The following is a 21404-nucleotide window of genomic DNA, read 5'->3' on the forward strand; positions in this document are numbered from 1 at the left end:
CCCCACTCAAATACTTTAATGGCCTCCTTCAATTAATCACCATCCTCACTAATCGTGCAATGATAACTAGTGATAGTTTGGGGGTTAAGGACTCAAAGGCCGGCAACCTATTATGTACATCATTAAGAAGAAAACACCACACAAAAACTCAAGACAGCAATGGCTGGTCAGTGATAAAACACAGACCCTGAATTGAAATTCACTGCAAACATTTGTGTTGTGCTTCTAGGTTACATTTTACAGCGCTAGTGATCGATTTTTTAAGAGTCCAAGAGAAATACAAACTTTGGAAACGCGTGTAAAATCTCTGCTCTTACATACAATGTATTGCCACATTGCTACAGGTTGTATGTGATTTATTTAATGCATTGTGCAATTACAGTAATAATAATAATAATAATAATAATAATAATAATAATAATAATAATAATAAAAAATTATTTATATCCTGCCCATCTGGCTGGGTTTCCCAAGCCTCCCTGGGGAATTTGAGAATTGTAGCATTAGAAAACACTACAGCTACCAAAGGAACATAATTTGAAGTAGTCTTGGCAGTACTTGATGATGATCTGGCTCAGGAGCAGGCTTCATCTGCTTGTTGTCCTTTCTCGGCATTCACCGACTGTTTCTCCTCTGGCTGTGACTCTGGGGCTGGTTCTCCGCTTCTAGCCACTCTGAATCTACTCATGTGCACAGCCTCCTCGTAAATGGGGGGTGTCTCAATTCCAGCAGGGTAATGTATCGCTGGGAGAACGCTGTGGGAATGAGCTACTGCAAGCATTCTTCCTGCAGCTGGACCAAACACCGAATGGAAGGCTGAAAACAAGAAGAACACACAGCTCTTCAGGTTACTTCCAGCACCTTAAATATCAGTAATGAGCAAGGATAAGAATGACCCCAGTGCTGTGACTGATTGATGGTCAAGGGGACTTCCACCAAAGGAATGCACACTGCAGAATGTACACAGAGTGCACACAGAATTTAATGTCCAAGATAACACAGAAAAGACATAGTGGGAGGAGGCAGGGGGGGGCATGGCCCCGGGCGCTCATTTTTGAAGGGTTGAAATCAGGTGACGCCACAACGGGCACAGAGTCCTGGCAGCTGAGGGTTGGCGGCAGGTGGGTTGGTTTAGTGGGCAGGTGGGTGGAGGCAGTGGGTGAGCAGCCTATTGGAGGCAGGCTCCGTTCATTCTCCATGTGGGCTCCACGCATGCCCCCCTGGCGTTTCCCTCCCCATTGCAGCTGCCCAGTCCACTGGGGGGGGCACAAAAGTTGCCCCGCCCTGTGTGCCAGCAACCCATGCTTTGCCACTGTAGTTGCTTCTGCAGCTCTGGATATTGACACCTACCTAGGGGCAGAGAGAGGTTGCAGCTGCAGTTTCCTTGTGCCTGGACTGGCAGTTCTGGCGGAAAGAGGAGGGTGGGCGCCAGTGCTGCCGCCCACTCTCCTGGACTGTGGCACCCGAGTGTACACTCTGCAACGCTTTTCAGGCTCCCTGCGTTCTCCATCCCTCCTTGGGGAAGGGCCTCGCTACGTACCCGCCCTGGGCAGCATTTCCATATGCTCCACTGCTGAATACACATCACAACTGTAGCATCTCTCCATGGGAAGGAGGCAAGACTGGGGTAACAGAAATGCAAAATGATCTGCTTCTTCCTTGGATGAAATGTCCAAGACATCTCTGTACCATTACTAGTTTTGCCTCAAAGGCAGATGGAGATTGGAGTAGGGTCCTTTCTATTGATTCCCCCCCCCCAAAGTCTATTTTAAATTTTTATTTATTTGATTTTTTCAAGTTAAAATTTTAGAGAGATATATCAAACATAAATCATTAAAACAAGATTCCAAGGAATCTCCTGGACTTCCACCCTCCCCAATGTGGGTCCTATTATTAATCATTTCCTGCTGCATCTTTTATAATACTCCAAACCCTTTACCTCTTCCCTTTACGTCCAGAATCAACCTCAAACTACAAGTGATATTCCAATCCTACTACTGTAACAATTTTAACTGTTTACAATGGTCTTTAAACATAAGTTATAAATTCTCCCCATTCCTTATTAAAATCTTGGTCTTTCTTCCTGATTTCTGACTTTTCCGGTCATTTTAGCCATTTCAGCATAGTCCGTTAACTTGATCTGCCATTCTTCTCTGGTAGGAACCTTTCTATAGATTTTTAAGCAGCTAGCATGGGACTAGCATGGTTGCTCAACTCACAAGTGATGGTGCTTTGAAGGGTGCTGTCGTGATCAAATGCGATGACTGTGACCTCATAGGGCTGCGAGTTGGCTTCTTCCCCGGCTGGGTGGCAGTGAAGGCAGCAGTACCTCACACAGACAGAGACGAGGCCACAGACGAGGAGGAGCCCAACCATCACAACCACAAGCCCAGAAGTGGGTGGAAAGAAGGAGAGAGTCAGAACCACTGCCATTTATTGTTCATACTAAGTAGAAACATGGGCATAGCCAGGATTTATGTTGGGGGGGGGGCAGGCTTCATGTTGGGGAGGCAGAACCTCAGTATTTTCATTGATTTACTTGATTTAGGGGGGAAGCTGCCCCCTGCCCCCCCTGGCTATGCCCATGTGTAGGAACCCAAACATCATGAATCAAGTGATGCGCAGATTTCCCAACATGCCATCCTTTTGTTCCGAAATAAGTCCGTTTGCCCTTTCTCGGGCTGGCAGCTTTGTGGACGCCCCCCCCCCCGGGCCTCCTCTGTGAATTGGCCTATTGCAGGCTGGATCACCCTCCTGCTGACAAATTGGCCAATGGCGGAAGGAATTAGAGGGGGTTCCCCTGGGCGTGGGAACAACTAGCCAATAGCGACACTTGGCCCCACGCCCAGGGCAAGGATAAATTCCCGGCCTGCTGGGTGTTTCGGCTTCTCTCTTGCTGCGATGGTGCACACATACCATTTGAATGGCAATGCCCATAAACTTTTGAGGGTCTTGCCCCCTTCAAATACTTTGGAGTACAGAGGAGTTGGTTCCTATGCCTGCAGTTTATTCCAGAAGCAGAGCAATTCAATTTGTTCCTTCAGTCTACAGTCGTACCATAGAAGACAAACAGAATCCATTCCGGAAGTCAGTTCAACTTCCAAAACATTCAGAAACCAAAATGCGGCCAGACGCGGAGGAAGCCTCCTCGCTACTCAGGGTGGCAAACGGAGGCACCCCCTGGGGGCGGGGCGCTGTGACGTTGCGCCGTGACGTCATGACGCAACATCAGGATGGAGTGAACATGCGGCAAATCCAGCGCATGCTCTCTCCGCCGCTGGGCCACCACCACTGCTCCCGCGACAACTTTGCGAGCCACTGGGCAATCGGTGGTTTGTGGGGCTGCCGCGCGCTCAGCAGCACGGCCTTACGCCTGCCGTTCGCGCTCAGCAGCCCCACAAGCCGCCAATCGTGTGCGGCAGCCCCATATCGGCGCTGGTGGGTGGGCCCTGGATGGGCCATGGGGCGGAGCGCCCTCGCTCCCTGGCTTGCTCACAGGCCGCCAAGCAGGTTTGCGAGCAGGCTGTGGGGCGAGGCTGCCTTGCTTCGCGGCTTGGTCAGGGCCCGCCAGCGGGGCGGGGCCGGCCCAAGTGTCACCCCCCTCCCCTGGAACCCGGGGCGCCGTGCCCCCTATGCCCCGCCCTCACTATGCCACTGAGCACAGCTTCTGATTGGCTGCAGGAAGCCCCTGCAGCTAATCAGAAGCCCCATCAGACGTTCGGCTTCCTAAAGAACATTTGAAAACCGGAACACTCACTTCTGGGTTTTGATCATTCGGGAGCCAATTTGTTCGGGAGCCAGAGCATTTGAGATCCAAGGTATGACTGTATTTACCTTCCCTGCCCCACTCCCCCCGCCCCACATCTAGAATGACAAAACACAAGACAAAACACTGCCCAAAGGCACTCTTGAACTTTGTTTCTGTGTGGTGTTGTATCAATGCAGACGTGATATATGAGAGAACTACTGTTGGAACCTACTGTAAACCACATGTGCACTTTGGTCTTGCAAAATTTAGAAGCAGGACATCAAACAATGAAGAATTTCTAATTTACCAGTACAGTGTTTAGGGAAGTTTTTAATTTGTGACTCTGTAATGTATTTTGGTATTTGTTGGAGGCCGCCCAGAATGGCTGGGGAGACCCGGCCAGATGGGCGGGGTATAAATAATAAATTATTATTAAATTATTATTATATAGTGGTACCTTGGTAGTCAAACGCCTTAGTTGTCGAACAAATTGACTCCCAAACGTCAGAAACCCAGAAGTGAATGTTCTGGTTTGCGAACGTTTTTAGGAAGCCGAACGTCTGATGCGGCTTCTGCAGCTTCTGATTGGCTGCAGGAAGCCCCAGCCAATCAGAATCTGCACTTTGGTTTTTGAACCGTTTTGGGAGTCAAACGGACTCCCGGAATGGATTAAATTCGAGAACCAAGGTACAACTGTATCGCTTTGGAAGGACACTGGATGCATCTAGTCCCTGAGTCCAGGGGGATATAATATTAGAGCAGCTGGCTGAATGTGCACCATAGCATTTTAACTTGCAGGCTTTACAGGAATCACACGTCCTCTGCATTAACAATCCACCTATGTAGAAAACTAGTACAAGAACAATATTAGGGCTAGTCCTCTCTCTGTAATGCTAGTTTTCTATGCTGGGGTATGTTAATAGTTTAAACAGAGGTGTTCTAGCCCTGTTCCAAGTGGATCTTTTTAAAATTAATGGTCCTTACTCTTAGGGCCATTAATTTCAATGGGTCTACTCTGAGCAGAAATCAGTTGGATACAAGCCCCAACCTGCAGATTGATGTGGCACAGCCCTAGCACAGGTTTGGGTCTTCAGTGAAAATTAGGCTTCAATGGAAACAGCACTCAGCATTGCACAGAAACCCCAGGCTGTCACAATGCACATTCCAGGACAGCTTGCAGCTGGTGGCATCATTCATCAACATAAACATCACAGAACTGACACAGTTACAACATGTTTTTCCCCAAAAAAGAAACTTACCAGATGTACCAGAGATGGACCCAGTTTTGGCTTGAGCAGCTTTGGGGAGAGCTGGCGATTCAAGAAAATGTTAATATCATAGAAATAAAAAACAGGTTTGCACATCCATGAACAATTTCCCTTTGCTTGGTTACTCGAGATTTGTTAAGTAGCATCTGTGCATTTAAAGTGATCAGAGGAGACAGGGCTGTTTGATCAATGCTTAACATTCATCTGTTTCATGGTATTTAGCTGAAGACTAACTTGGGAGAAAGGCAGGATATGAATATATTAGATTAAATCAATAAATGATTTGGTTTTGTAATCTGCAGTTACTCCAAACATCTTAAGCCTCAGCCGTCTCTAATGCTTCTTTTCTTTGAACATACCAAGTGCAGATAAACACGGGAAATTTACTGGTTGAGAGCAGAGGGGAGTGCTGACAATGAGACGCTTGTTTGAAAGAAGGCGGTCGATATAAGCTTTTAAAGTGGGACTGTTCCTTTCAAGACTACGTTCAGCTGGATCTAAGTAGCTCAGATCCCCTCTTCTGCACACACAATTTCCACAGCGCTCACTGACATTATTTAAAGGATCTCTCTAAACCTGGCCCTAAGAGGCAAAAAGGTCTAGTGGCCTTCAAAACTTGAGACTGTGCATCAAGCATGGATTCACTTTCGAAGCATGTGGTCTAGGGCTCACCTTAAGACTAATTCTGGAAAGCTCGCTTTGCTGGAGAGGGTGTGACACCCCCCACCCCCGATAATTCCACACCTATGGTGAGATTGTGAGAAAGTGCAGGGGTTCTGCCTTAAAATATTTGCAAACTGGGCAAGTAACTAAGCCCAAGATCACCCCAGGGCCAGCATTGGCATACATCTCTATTTTCCGGGGAAGAATGACAATTCCCAGACATTACAAATCCACAATGGCAAAAGTCTTAGTGGCAGAGTGACTCAAGTTTTCCAAAAATTGGGAAACATCTAAACACATTTCCATGAAAAGTTGTTAAACTAGGCTATGGCAACTGGCCCTTTAGGAGAAACTGACACAAGAACGCAGGGAAACCCACACCAACAAGTTCAAAGTGACCCAATACAGTATCCTTTTATCTGCCTTGTTACTGAAGGGGATTCAGATAGGCGCCCCCCCCCCCCAGTCCTCCTCTTATTTTGGATGTTGTAGGACTACATGGAACTCGCAGAACTGACCGCTAGAATCCGAGACCAGAGGGAGGAGAAGGTGTCGCAGGATTGGAAAAAATTTAAAGATTACTTAGTTAAATCTGTAAAATTGAATATTTGAGCAGAACTAAGCAGAAGATCGGCTTTAGCAGGTTTAGGTTAGATAAAACTGTTTAGAAGGAATTTTTTGTGTGAATGATTTAATTGTTAAAGAGTATTTTAAGATTTTGTGTTTAAGTTAGGACCTATATTTGATTAAGTAAAGTTAAGAGTATTAAGAAATATGGTAAATGTTAATGGAAAAAGATATAAAGCTACCTATAACGTATATATGATTTTGAAGACAGTGGAGGGAACAGGGGAAGTCCCCTAAACAGAGAAGATAGTAACAAGAAAATTACAAAGATAGGTGTTTGTTAAGGTTTGTATATGTTTTTCTATATGTTTGTTTATATTGTTATTGTTTTTATTGTGTTTATGTATTGTGTTTTTATAGTGTTTATCTTTATGTTTATGCTGTGTTTTTTCTTTGTTTTAATGGAAAATAATAAAAAATCTTTATAAAAAAAAATTATTTTGGATGTTGTAAGTTGGATGTCAAGTTCCCCGAAATTTCTTGGGAATCTGTAACTTCTGGTCAGACTCTTTAAAATAGCTGTTGCAGCCCCCTGCACAACGAAACCAGTTCGGAAATGATGGCATTTGTATCACCACTAAATACACTTTCTCGAGGACCCAAGCTTTCCTTACAGGGGTCAGCAAACTTTTCCAGCAGGGGGCCAGTCCACTGTCCCTCAGACCTTGTGGGGGGGGGCAGATTATATTTTTTGGGGGGAAATGAACGAATTCCTATGCCCCACAAATAACCCAGAGATGCATTTTAAATAAAAGGACACACTGATTCCCGGACCGTCCACGGGCTGGATTTAGAAGGCTATTGGGCTGGATCCGGCCCCCGGACCTTAGTTTGCCTACCCATGCTTAAGACCATTGCCAAAGAGTGTGTGTCTCCCCCTCCCTCAATCTTCCATCTGAAAACAGGCAAAATTTCACTTAATTTCACTCAAAATTTCAATCAACTGCAAGAAGCAGTTAATTCCATGAGCATACTCACTGGTCAGTGCCTGAACAGCTCTCCTGCATCGTCACCTGAGGAATCTTCAAGAGACGAAAAAGTCAAAGTGGCTTTTATTCTTTCCTCTTCATCCATTCCATTTTTAAATCATAGAATCACGGAGTTGGAACGGACTCTGAAGGTCAGCTAGTCCAACCTGAATATGCAGCTGGGCCATACAGGGATCAAACCTGCAACCCTGGCGTTATCAGCACCACATTCTAACCAACTGAGCTATCTCTGCCCTCTTCCTCAAGGGATATAATATTAATTTCTGTTCTACACACCAGCCAGATATTTCATTCTTCTCTCTCTCCACTGCATGACTGAGAGATGCTCTCTACATTTTACAATACAGATCCCTATTTGAATCCTAATTCCCTGCTGGCTTCCCTATCTGGTCAAACTGAAATCCAAGGTGCCTTACCTGAGACAGACATGTCAGAGCAGAGATGGTCACAATTTGGCTCGCCTTCCCCATCAGTGAATCTTCTGTTGCTCAGTCTTCTGTCATCCAAAGCTGGAACCTCCTTGCAACCTCACGTCCATCATGCGCCATCTTCAAGCCGGCATAACAGACATTGAAATTGCCTGGGGGTGCCACATCTCACAGCTTTTTATTCTTTATACTTTTGCCCCCATCACATAGCCTTTCTTAGAAATTCACGCTTCCTCTCTTTTAGCTCTGATCGATCTTCTATATGGACACACAGAAATGTAGACAAAATGTACATGCACAATCTCAGTAGCATATACCTCAGAAAGTCAAAGAAAGCTGGGGAGGGTCTTGTCCTGGTGCCCTGTGAAAAGTCTGTAGTGTTACTTGTCCCCTTGCCCTCACCACCCCAACCCCCAGAACCTAGTTCAGGATGGAGCAACTGATCTTCTGCTTTACCTAGGATGAGAGGTCTGTTCCTCTGCCTCCTGCATCTATGTCCTTATCGCTTTGCAATGAACAAGAGGGGATACTTGAAAAACGATGGAAAAAGCATTTCCAGGTATTCCACCCATGCGTCCCACTAATCCCCCATGGCCTCCCGTGCTCCATAGTTTCAATAAAGCACCAAAGGTGTAAACATTAATCTGTAGCAAATGATTGCCACTTCCCTGTTTAGACCCACATGCTTTCCACCCCTTTTACTTCAGTGGCATTTGGCTTTCTTCTCTCAATTCTCCCTCAAGCGGTTACATTAAACAGTCTCTTAACGGCCTGTTTCCCCCTTGTATAATAACCACTATTACATTCCTGCATGTTCCGCATATAAATATATGAGCTGAGCATGCAGATTTGTATATAACAGTAGGGGAGAAATGGTAAACATTTCCGAATAATCCATAATTCAAATTTCACTCGGTCATAACACAATCGTTTTTTGCGCTTAATAATCCTTCTGCTCTGGGGCTGTATTGCATTTGAAAAAGTCTGGCAGGTGTTTTACCCTCTGCTACAACCGTGACAACAATTAAGCTGGTGAATCATTACTCTGGCATAATTTTCCGAGGCAGTGAGCAGAACCAATGGATTTTTTTAAAAAAAGCAGTCACACAACTAGGATTTAAACAGGCATTTCAGGTGTATATGCTCCAAGGAGAACAGCGTGCATATAAAAGTGCAGAAATACAGACTGCAGCATGTTGGCATGCATGCTGGATCCAGAAACTGACTCTGTTTGGTGCTGGTTCAGGAGCACCTGACCACCAAGCAGAACTGAATATTTCCCCCTGAATATTGTGCCCTTCAAGGTCAAGGTCCTGAGTGGAATACTGAGAAATACTTTTCCATTCATTTTTCAAGCATCACCACTTTTTCACTGCAAAGCAATAAGCACATAAATACAGAAGGGAATCTCTGGGGGAAAAAACCCCACCTGGAAGGGCCCTATATCTAATTATCTAATGGGCAAATAAAAAAATTGAAAGCTTTTTTCCCATATGTTGCTCTGCCAATAATTAAATCATCAGGTTTAAATTATGTAAATGTTAATGCTAAGATAAATTCATGCAGCAAAAATGGCAAAGCTCCGTTTTATGTATGCTATATATGTGCCAGCCAACGATTTTCAAAAACCAATTGTCAGAACAGGCAAACTAATCCTGTATTTGTTTGCTCCAAAGGTCTCCTCACTGAATTCACCCCAATGAGAAGGGAGAACTAAGGAAAAGGAATGTATGCCATACTAATTGTTCTTTGAGAAAGCAAAAGAGCAGAAATTAGGTCTATTCCAATTCCAAAACAGTTCAAATACATTAAAAAAAACTTTCTGAAACAGGGCTGCCTTCAGATGTACTCTTATCTCACTGATATCGAGAAGATTGTTCAACAAGAAGAACAATCTTGATGCCTTGGTCAAGTTTCAGCACTTAATGACTCTGCATGAATGTTTAGTCATGAATATACTATATCTAGATGAGTGGAAGGATAATGCTGCAGTACGATCAGAGATATTCTTTGTCCAGAAGGTTATACAAAATTTGTTGTGTTTGATGATTCCTCTTCAAGGTGAAGACTTGTATTTCCTTCTCGGTTCTCACATTCATTGGGTGCGGCAGGAGCTTTTTCTTAAGTGCTATTTGGATATCTTTGTTTCTCAGGCTGTACACCAAGGGGTTCAACAAAGGTGTCACCATTGTGTAGGAGACGGAAAGAAAACTGTCCGCATCTAGCGTGTATCTGGATTTGGGCCTTAAATAGATAATGGAAGAACAACCAAAGTGCACTACGACCACAATAAGATGGGAGGCACAAGTAGAAAAGGCTTTACGTTTCCCAGCCGTTGTGGGGATTTTCAAGACAGTGTTAACGATTAAAAAGTATGAGAGAAGGATGAACAGGAATGAGCAAAATACAACCAAAACACAAAGAACGAAAATGTAAATTTCTCCAATGTAGTTCCGACTGCAGGCTAATTCAAGCAAAGGTGCCATTGTCGGGGTATGGGTGCTGGAGCTCCTCGTGCACGGCCTTAGACTGGTTATGCACGAGGTACCAGTTGCGGGGAAAGCGGCCAGCGTTCCACGTGCTTTTGAGCACGGTCGCCGGCCAAGCCTCACAGTCTGAAGGATAATGAGTAAGCCAATTGAAGACTCTGGTGGTGTGTGAGTTCCTAGTTGCCTTCTTTAAAGAAACGTTGCCTCGTAAAATAAAACATGTACCCTGACTCTGAATAGACGGTCCCAATTAAAGAAATTAAAAATTTTACTTTACTCCCCCCGTTAACCCCAAAGGAAGACAGACACCGGTTGTATCTTTAGTGGCTTCGGCAGAACCCGCGTAGGCTCGTCCCCTAAGCTAAGTTCCCCTAAGCTTAAAGACCCTGCGCGCCCGATCTTCCGCGAGGCTAACTAAATAAACTAAAACCGAAATATCTTCCGCGGGCCTAACCCTAGGCTAACCTAAAAGAACCTAACTAAAACTAAAACCGAATGATCTTCCGCGATCTAACTCTAACTAAAGAAAAACCCATCCAACCCGTCCAGCCCGCTCCTAGCCCCTTAAACTAAACTTGACTTCAACTAAAACCCAACTAAAAGAAATAAACGAACTTCTCCTACCCAAAACTGTACGTTCCGTGCCTAAGCGGGGTGCCTCTGCCTTTTATTAGGGAACAAACGTGACATCATCATTAGTACTTTAACCAATAAAATCACTGTTGCTGCCCTCCAAAAGGGCGGGAAGCAAGTTTAACGCTCATTAACAACTTTGAACATGACCGGATCTACAAAATAAAGGCGGATTAATCTTGTAAGTGAATCACACTATTCATTCATGCTTTCACTTTCACTTTTGCGCGCAATTATACCAAAAGTAGACCTCGAAAAACTTATAAAATAACCAAATAAATATGAATCCATGGCGGATCCGTGAAACGTATTCCGACATATCATCTTTCTTTTTTTGTTTTAAATTAAATTATTTTTGATTTAGTTATATAAAAGGAAGGTTAGAAATATCATAAGCATTTATCTGACACAAACATTACCATTTGTTTAGATATAGAACTCGACATGAAAGGGCAGAGCATCAACAGTGCCAACAGTGTCCACATCAAAACTGTGATATAAACACTAGCAACACCATCAACATTCATCCCCTTCATCAGAGGAAATACTTGTACAATAATGTAGCAATAAAGTCATGAAAATAACAAACCACTAGCCGAACATAAAAAATGATCGATCCGATACACTGTAAACCTTTTAGGCATATATATATATTTCAATGTGTAGTGTAACACAACAAATCACCTCATAAACATGTATACTTTCGCGTGCAGCATAAAACAACAAATTACTCCCCAAACACAAGAGAGGACCTGATGCAGGTCCAAAATTAAAAATAACGAATAACGACTGCCCAAACATAAGAGAGGTCCCGATCCAGGACCCAAAATTAAAATATAACTAGAGCTGGGGCTATATAGCCTACCCAGACCCCTCCCCCATTTTTTTTAATTTTTATTTGGAAAACAGAGGAAAATGGATAAGGAAACATAAAAGGTGTGTGGCACTGAGGCTACAGAATCGAGGGAACTTTCAGGAAGGCAGATTCTGGACTTACCACAGCGACCACAGGTAACGGGGAACTAGGGTCCGATTCCAGAAAGGGGATTTAAGGCACCTAAGTACAAGTGGTTTTTCGCCACAAGAGGGGATTTAAGCTACCTATATAAAGGTGTCCCAGCCAGGATGAGGATTTAAACCATCTACGCAAGGGTTTCCAGCGAAACGGGATGGGAATTAAACCAACTACATAAAGGTCTCCCATCAACAGCAGGAAACAAGGTGAAGGGAAAAGCTGGGAACCTGGTTTACTGCCAAAAGGTAGCATATAGAGGGGTATTTTTCAAAGAAAATAGGGGTACCAAAAGGGTAGGACGCCACCAGACTTGACATATATATCTTGAACAAATCCGAGAATGACCAATTCTTTGACCAAAGGAAATCATTTCAAATAAGGCATATAAGAGTTACCACATTTTGAACTACAACTTTTGCAAGCACAACGTGGAGATTTAGGATTATAAAACATATATGCATGAATATGTCTATGACTAGAACTGCACAAAGACGATGCTTTGACCTTACATAAACATTTCCATATCATCAAAATTGTGACGCTCTAAATGGAAACCATTTCAGAAAAGCTTTGCATATATAAACATCCATATCATTAATTACCAAGCTATATGGAAAACACATGTAATATGCGAGGCGGATATTTCAAGAAGCATACAAAGGTAAATATGCAATTTTTACAAATACAATATAAAGTACAAGACAGGTTTAGAACTGCAAAATGGTGTTGGAGAGGAGGATGAAGACGATGAATGAGTTGCCGGTCGTCTTCTTCTCCGACTACACACGACCATGTAGAAGAAATAGTCCTGGAACTCAGGAAAAGTTCATGGAGCTCAGGAAAGTACTGAAACATCGAGCTCTGAAGAAACAACGATACCTGTAGAAGAAAGGAGGTTAAGCAAGCAAATCAAGGTGATCTGCTAGTGAATGCAGGTATGAGAGTAACTGGAACAAATCTAGGCAGCCAGGAACCAAGGGGCTGCCCAGAGGCAAACAAAAGGCATGGGTTAAGGATAGTTGAAGAGTTGCTGCATTTGACACTGGAAACTAGTGCAGTCAAACAACGAGGTGGATATTCTCAACTTGGTTCCTTAGCTCTCCAAGGGCGCACACATCTAGCAGGCACCCAAACAGCCTTTTCTTCAAGGGCAACTGCAGCATATCCACGACCCCAAGTGATGAGTGGAACTGGTCCTCGCCATTCGATGTCAGGCAAGAGGCGATAAGAGACCAAAGGTCGAGGAAGCTGTTCCTCTTTCTTGAAGTGGAGATCCACTGGGGAATGAGGCTTGTTATGTGGAAAGAGAAGAAAATTTAAGGTGAACAGCACCTTTGCAACTGCCAAAGGGATCTCCGAGGCTGGAAGGTGACGTCCTGCAGTCTGTTTGTGGAGCAGAGTTTTGAAAGTGAGGTGTGTCCTTTCAATGAGAGCTTGGCCTGTCGAATTAAACGGAATCCCATGAGATAGGGAAATGTTCCATTGCACACAAAAGTCATTAAAGGCCTGAGAAGCATAGGCCGGGCCATTATCTGTTTTAATGGCTTGAGGTTTTCCCATAACTGAAAAGGTTCTCATGCAGTGCTGTATGACGTGCCTCGTAGTTTCTCCCTTCAGTGCTGTAGCCCAAATGAAACCTGAAAAGGTGTCCACTGTGACATGCAACTTAGACATTGGAGCAAGGGCTGGGACATGTGTCACATCCATCTGCCACAGCTGATTCGCCTCCGTGCCTCGAGGATTTACAGCGTCAAATGGCAAGCAGATAGGAGACTTGGAGCACGAAGGGCAGCATGAAATAATGTCCCTTGCTTGTGACATTGGAATGTTGAAGGTCTTGTGTAGAACCTTTGCTGATTGGTGGAAAGTTTCATGGCTTGTCACAGGATTGTCGAACAAGGAGAAAGCTAGAGTCCTGAGGGCAGCGTCTGCTACTGCATTTCCTTCCACCAGGAATCCTGGAAGGTTAGAATGAGAGCGCAAATGTGCAGCAAAAAAGGGAAATGAACGTCTCTGTAATAGTTCTTGAAGCTGCGCGAACAAATTAAAGAGATTTTCATCCATGGATGGAGACAGATAAGCTACTGGAAGCGATGATAACAGTCTATATACATACTGAGAATCTACAACGAGGTTGAATGCTTCTGTAGTGAAAGTTTGAAAAGCGAGAATCACTGCTGCTAGTTCCGATCTTTGTGCTGAAAGTTGTTTCTCTGTAAACACAGTTTTCCATTGTCCATCCTCCCGCCAAGCAAGGACACCATAGGAAGAGGAGCCATCTGTGAACAGAGTTTTTGCAGTGGGAATGGGTTGAAGCACCAACATGGATGAAAGATGATAGTTTACTTGTTGCAACAAAGTGAATCTTTTGTCCTTAGGAGGATTATACAAGAATGAACCGACAAAATCTGCAATAGCAATTTGGAAACTATCTGAAAACTGAATCAAAGTTAGTACTTGTTCTTGAGAGAAAGGAAGGTAGATGGAAAGCAGATCATTTCCACTCAGGCGAATTGCACGGCCTCTGCACTTAACAAGGAGATCAGCAACAGCGTCCATACTGGGGTACACATTCCTTTGAGGCGTGTGCGAAAGATGAATCCACTCCACGATTGCCACTTTTGAGGAAGTATCCGGAACATATAAGGCTGCTGTCGGCAATCTTGGTGTAGTGAAGATAGCACATGAAAGAGCGCAGTTGGCTGTTGGCACACGATCTACAGCTATTTGGTGCAGTTTTGTGTTTACCCCTTGTAAAGCAAGACGCATCTCAGAAGTGCATGGAATAACATCTGAAGGAGATGTATGTCCCTTAAGAGCAGAAAACAATGGCGAGAGTTCAGATGTTGGAACTGCTAGAGACTTTCGAGCCCAGTTTATCTGTCCCAAGAGATGCTGCAATTGTGTCAAAGTAAAGGATTCTGGAATGACTATGCTCGGCATCTCTGGCAGGGCTGTATCTTGAAGCAGTCTGTGACCCAAGTAATGAAATGGAGCAGTGCGCTGTACCTTTTCTGGGGCAATACAAAGCCCAAAAGAGTTCAGGATGCGCGTAAGATGCTCAATATGATGCTCTGAGACCTTTTCTCCATGGATCAAGATGTCATCCATGTAATGACAAACTTCTAAGGCTGGATATTGTGCTCTGAAAGGCTGTAATGCTTTATCCACAAAGTTCTGGCAGAGAGTCGGCGAATTCACCATTCCTTGAGGGAGTACCTTCCAAGAGTATCTGGAAGCTGGTCTGGTGTTATTGAACACCGGTAGAGTGAAAGCGAACTTCTCTTGATCTGCAGGTGCCAGTGGGATGGTAAAGAAACAATCTTTAAGATCGATGATTGCAAGCTGATGGTTTCTAGGAATGAGGTTAGGGTTAGGAAGTCCACATTGAAGGGGACCCATTGGAACAATTCTTTCGTTGATCTTTCTCAGGTCTTGAAGCAAGCGCCATTTTCCACTTTTCTTCTTGATGACGAAAATTGGAGTGTTCCAAGGGCTATTAGAGGGTTGCACACGATCCTGGTGAAGCAGCTCTTTGATTAGGGCCTCTGCTGCAGCGAGCTTTTCTGACGTCAGCGCCCATTGGTCGACCCATACAGGGGGTCCTTCCTTCCATGTGAGTGGAAGAGCATGTACTGGCGCTGATGCAAAGGCCCACATCAAAAAATGTGTATGGACAACAGTTCTTGCTTTAGACAATAAGTCTCTACCCCAAAGGGTGATAGGCACATCCATAACAAGTGGACGGAGCTGCACCATGGAGCCTGAGTCTGACTGGAAGGTAATCGGATGCACGCTCTGGTGGGCGGGTTCGAAACCTCCGACTCCGAAGACTTCCTGGGTGACAGTCGTTGCCCACTGGTCAGGCCAATCTTTTCTGGCAATCACTGTAACATCTGCGCCTGTATCAAGAAGACCCTTGATCTTTCGTCCACCCATTTCTAAGACGAGATGAGGGCGTTCTTCTGTAATCTTGATTAGCGCCATTGCTGTCTGAGGAGGCAAAGAATCTACAGGAGCTGTAGGCGTAGAAGTAAGCAAATAAAGTCTGGCAATTTCCAAACCTTTTGTTAGGACACAAGGAACAGTTGAAAATCCTGGAATCAGCAACTGCGATGAATCTGTGATTCGAACTAGGCCTGCAGTCAATGTGACTGTGGCAGGGAGGCGATCCATCCTAGGCAGAATAAGGCAAATTGAGGTGTCTGGGAATGGACCACGAATGGATGTTGGCAATTGCTGAGCAAACCATGGATTTGAAAAGTAACAGTCCTCTGTTAAGAAGAGTGGTATACCTGGGACAGAAGATTCTTCTTGTTCCTCATTGGCAGTGTTTGAAGATATCTTTTTGGCTTCGGGTTTTTTGCACTGCTGAAGCTGGCAACTCTGAAGCTGCTTGGCGTTGAGTTGGCAAACTTGAGATTCTTCCGTTGGTAAGAGTTGCTGATGCTGTTGAACCTGTTGGCATTCAGTCAGTTGTGCATCAAATTGGTAGGATGGAGCTTCTTCTTTGACACGAGGCAGTAGAAGTTGTTGTTCCTGATAGTTGTTTGGTTGTGGCGGGCTGAGCTTAAAAGCTGAAGGTGACACAAAGGTGTGGACATTGTTAACTGGAGTGATGTTGAAGCTTCCACAAGAGGGAGCTGGCTCACTCACTTGCATTCTTTGGCCACATGGAAAGTGATCATCAGCTGGGTTGCAACTTGAACACTGCTGTTTCATCAAGGGCAAATGTCCTTCAATGACAGATTGACCTTGACTCGAAGGTGAGTAAAGCTCAGGTGCTGCAAGGTTGACTTCAGTAGTATGTCTTCTCAACGCTGAAGGCAATTCTGCGATCAGAGACTTGACTGTGATTGCTTGCTGTGAAGCAGGATCAACATCAGCAGGAACTGAAGGGCGGTCAGCAGAAAGTGAACTGAATGCTGTGTTCTCTACTGGAACCCTTTGAATGGGTAAGGCAGATGATGAAACCTCTGGAACCTGAATGCTTGATGAGGTCACATCTTTTCTCTGGACATCTGGAGAGTAGATATCTCTTTGGATCACTCCTTTTTCCTGATGACCTGGATAAGGAGTAGCATTGTTCACCTTTCTGGGACGATTGACCTTCATGATGTTCTTGAACTTGCACCCTATTGTTTTACCGGGGCCGGGGCGCGGCCCGCAGAACCGTTTCCCTGAACTGGAGATGAGGTAGGTGATGTATTTTGTGGATTCAAACGACAATCGTTCGCCCAATGAAATCCTTTCTGACAGATGGGACATCTTTCTGGCGGCTTGGCAGAAGGCCTTGGCGTTGTTGTGCACTGCGACCGGAAATGCCCATCGCCTCCACACCCATAGCACTTCTTGACTGGCGTAGAGCTGTCTTGACGTGGCATCTGCACCGCAGCTGCCAAGAGCTGTGCTTTGTAGGAGTGGGTGCCGACATTCTGGCAGACGCGTAGCATCTCAGTCAATGTGGCATCTGGACGAGCTGCAACTGCTGTTAGGGCATTCTTGCAGTCATCATTGGCATTTTCAAAGGCAAGTTGTTTTGTCAGCATGTTTCTGGCATGACGATCTTCTATCTGGCGTTCTACTGCAACAATCAGGCGATCCACGAAGTCCCCATAAGGTTCTTTTGGACCTTGCCTAACTGCAGCGAATCCTGATACTGAGCTAGCATCTGTGCGATTGGGTAGTCTGCGCCAAGCTTTGACTACAATGTCTGCTATGGTGACAAGTGCGGCATCAGGTATGGCTAGCTGTTGATTAAGATTGGAGTAATGTCCTGATCCTGTGAGCATATCTTCTGTGGCAAGTGGCGTTGCACGTCTGGCTGCTACTTCTTTCCACTCTTGCAGGCACAGAAGAGCATCTGTAGGCGACAGGAAGGTGCGAAGAATCAACTTCCAATCAGATGGCAGAAGTCTACTAGTGGACAGTCCTTCAAGTAAACTTCTAGTATAAGGAGCTTGAAGTCCATTTTCGCGTATGGCTTTTCGCAGTTCACGTAGTGTTTCAAAAGGAATGGCTTGATATCTTGCAGGTTGTCCTCCATTAGCACGAATCACTGGAAAGATGTGCATTGGATCAGCACTAAAGTCTATTTGTCCCAAAGCTGCTTCCAAAGCTTGAGTTCTGCAGATGGGCTGCATTGCTGTTGGATCTGTAGGTGGCATCAGTGAGTTTAAATCTTCTTGATGCTTTCCAAATGATGAGCCACTAGATGGTGCTAAAGAGTCTTTGACATCTGGATGCCTTGAAGATGGCTGACTATGAAGACAAGATGGCTGACTTGAAGTTGGATGAAGACAAGATGGCTGACTTGGAGTTGGATGAAGACAAGATGGCTGACTTGGAGTTGGAGCATAAGGTTGTTGGCTCTGTACTGCAAGTCCTGGCATCTGGATCATCATTGTTTGGCTTTGCTCTTGTCTTGGAATCTGCATTGGCATTGGAGGTGCTGAAGGGTTGGTAAATTGCTGTTGTGCTGCTTGCATTGAAGCTTGGATTGCTGTTGATTGGAAATCAGCTTGCTGCAAAACTGGAGCTGCTGGCTTGAGCGCGGCCTGCAGGGCAGCAGGGTTTGCTGGCAAAAAAGCTGCTTGCTGCTGCTGCTGCTGGATCGCTGGCAAAAGCGCGGCTTGCGATGGAGGAAGCGGGACCGTTGCTTGGAGCGAGGTCCGCGGCTGCTGCTGACTTGAAATCGCTGGCTGGTAAAAGGCCTGCGATGACTGCTGAGCAACTGGCGGTGGGGCAGTCCGCGGCGGGGCTTGAAAGGCCGACGGCGTCTGCTGCACCGGCACAGGCGGCAATGAATCTGGCAATGACAAATTGGACAAGGGCGAGTGCGTGTACGACAACGGGGCCTGAACTGGCTGCTGCGAGGGGGCCGAAAATGGCACAACCGCAAGCGGCAGCACAGGGGCACTATTAAAAGCAGTATTTCCTAAATTCACTGTTCCATTAAGCAAAACATTTCTTGGAGCGATTTGTTGAAAGCAGTTTCTTACTTTGCTCCATACTAATTGTACAGGAATTCCGATTTTCGGGTTGGCCATAAATTCTAACCCGATCCTTTCCCATGAGGCTAAATCTTTCGTTCCTTCCTTAGGGACCCAGGGACAAATTTCCCCAATGGTTTTAACTAAAAGCTCTACTTCTGATTCAGAGACAGGGTGACCATTTCTTTTCAAAAGGTACAATAAATCTTCACAAAATTTTACTTGAGCAGTTGAGAGTGAGGAGCCCATTTTTTAAACACTTTTCCAAAACTTTTCCTCCCCCACCCGTAGGCTTCTACTAGGGGACACCGGTTCTACCCGTAGGCTTTAACCGAAAAACCTGGCACCCGTAGGCTTTAGCCAGAAAACCTCCGCCCCCACCCGTGGGCTTCTACTAGGGGCTACCGGCCCTACCCGTAGGCTTTGACCGAAAAACCTGGCACCCGTAGGCTTTTGCCAGAAAACCTTTCCCTCCCACCCGTAGGCTTTTTCGGGAGACACCGGCCCTACCCGTAGGCTTTGACCGAAAACCCTGGCACCCGTAGGCTTTTGCCAGACCCTGGCACCCGTAGGCTTTTGCCAGAACCCTTCCCACCCGTAGGCTTTAGGGAAGACCTTAACCTGCCCGTAGGCTTACACTAAACTCCTTGCCGCTCTACCCGGGGACCCCTTGGGGCAAAATACACGCGCGCAATTTCTATTTACACTATTTTTGGGCAAGCGGTGGATTCGCGCTACTGCAGCGAAATCCTGGATAAACCGGGCCGTTATACCTCACCTCTCAATGTCTGTTTCCGAGCCACTTCCGATATGTTGCCTTCAACCGGAGTCTTCGTGGAAGCGATTTTTGACTACGCTTTGCCTCACACGGGGCACCACTTGTCGGGGTATGGGTGCTGGAGCTCCTCGTGCACGGCCTTAGACTGGTTATGCACGAGGTACCAGTTGCGGGGAAAGCGGCCAGCGTTCCACGTGCTTTTGAGCACGGTCGCCGGCCAAGCCTCACAGTCTGAAGGATAATGAGTAAGCCAATTGAAGACTCTGGTGGTGTGTGAGTTCCTAGTTGCCTTCTTTAAAGAAACGTTGCCTCGTAAAATAAAACATGTACCCTGACTCTGAATAGACGGTCCCAATTAAAGAAATTAAAAATTTTACTTTACTCCCCCCGTTAACCCCAAAGGAAGACAGACACCGGTTGTATCTTTAGTGGCTTCGGCAGAACCCGCGTAGGCTCGTCCCCTAAGCTAAGTTCCCCTAAGCTTAAAGACCCTGCGCGCCCGATCTTCCGCGAGGCTAACTAAATAAACTAAAACCGAAATATCTTCCGCGGGCCTAACCCTAGGCTAACCTAAAAGAACCTAACTAAAACTAAAACCGAATGATCTTCCGCGATCTAACTCTAACTAAAGAAAAACCCATCCAACCCGTCCAGCCCGCTCCTAGCCCCTTAAACTAAACTTGACTTCAACTAAAACCCAACTAAAAGAAATAAACGAACTTCTCCTACCCAAAACTGTACGTTCCGTGCCTAAGCGGGGTGCCTCTGCCTTTTATTAGGGAACAAACGTGACATCATCATTAGTACTTTAACCAATAAAATCACTGTTGCTGCCCTCCAAAAGGGCGGGAAGCAAGTTTAACGCTCATTAACAACTTTGAACATGACCGGATCTACAAAATAAAGGCGGATTAATCTTGTAAGTGAATCACACTATTCATTCATGCTTTCACTTTCACTTTTGCGCGCAATTATACCAAAAGTAGACCTCGAAAAACTTATAAAATAACCAAATAAATATGAATCCATGGCGGATCCGTGAAACGTATTCCGACATGCCATATCGCATAAGAAGTGCTTAACTTTATTTGGCCCACAGAAAGGCAAGGTAAATATGATAATGGTCTCTGATGTAGAAAAAATAAATGAGAGTGCTATTGAACAAGCCACCAGCTTGGTGCAGAGTCTTTGATTCATCAGAATCTGATAATGTAAAGGCTTGCATATGCAGGCATATCGGTCATATGCCATCACCACTAGAAGAATACAATCTGTGCACCCAAAGCCCAGGAAAAGGCACATCTGAGTAGCACAGCCAATGAAGGAAATGGTCGTCTTCTCTCTTAGAAGATTTGCAAGCATATTGGGGATAATGACGAGTGTGAAGCCTATTTCTGAGAAGGAGAGGAAGCAGAGGAAGAAGTACATGGGGATGTGGAGGCTGCGGTCAAGCCGTATCGTAGTGATGATGATTATGTTTGCCATCAAAGTTAGCAGGTACATGATAGAGAACACCAGAAACAACGGAACCTGCAGGTCTGGGAAATGGGAAAACCCAGCAAGGATAAATTCTGTCACCACTGTTTGATTTCCTCTTCCCATTGATGCAGCATCTGAAAATAAACTTTAGAAGCATTACAGATTGCAACAGTGCTCATCAGCTGGTGTTTTATACAAAAATACGGGGGGGTGCTTGTTCATAAAATTATTGTTTATTTTTTGTTATTTATCAAATTTATGTACAGTGGTACCTCGGGTTAAGAACTTAATTTGT

The 21404-nt window shown here is 45.2% G+C and overlaps 2 protein-coding genes across 4 annotated transcripts; both read right to left on the bottom strand.

Moving 5' to 3' along the window:
* Positions 1-444: 444 nt before the first annotated feature.
* On the bottom strand, positions 445-8678 carry TMEM52B (transmembrane protein 52B). 3 transcript variants are annotated; one of them, XM_033173738.1, is made up of 6 exons: positions 8180-8677; positions 7712-7843; positions 7285-7328; positions 5008-5058; positions 2220-2389; positions 445-816 (listed from the first exon to the last, which is right to left on the bottom strand). In XM_033173738.1, the coding sequence occupies exons 2-6, from the start codon at positions 7763-7765 to the stop codon at positions 575-577; spliced, it is 561 nt and encodes a 186-aa protein (XP_033029629.1). In that variant the 5' UTR covers positions 7766-7843; positions 8180-8677; the 3' UTR covers positions 445-574. The 3 variants fall into 3 exon arrangements, with proteins under 3 accessions (XP_033029629.1, XP_033029628.1, XP_033029631.1); XM_033173737.1 differs by having other exon boundaries at positions 7712-7981; XM_033173740.1 differs by having other exon boundaries at positions 2220-2329; positions 7712-8678.
* A 1042-nt stretch (positions 8679-9720) lies between these two features.
* On the bottom strand, positions 9721-21239 carry LOC117061163 (olfactory receptor 10T2-like). Its single transcript, XM_033173848.1, has 2 exons — positions 20693-21239; positions 9721-10209 (listed from the first exon to the last, which is right to left on the bottom strand). The coding sequence occupies exons 1-2, from the start codon at positions 21230-21232 to the stop codon at positions 9721-9723; spliced, it is 1029 nt and encodes a 342-aa protein (XP_033029739.1). The 5' UTR covers positions 21233-21239.
* Between the last annotated feature and the right edge of the window lie 165 nt (positions 21240-21404).

This window comes from Lacerta agilis, chromosome 16 (assembly GCF_009819535.1).
Source record: "Lacerta agilis isolate rLacAgi1 chromosome 16, rLacAgi1.pri, whole genome shotgun sequence".
NCBI lineage: Eukaryota > Metazoa > Chordata > Lepidosauria > Squamata > Lacertidae > Lacerta > Lacerta agilis.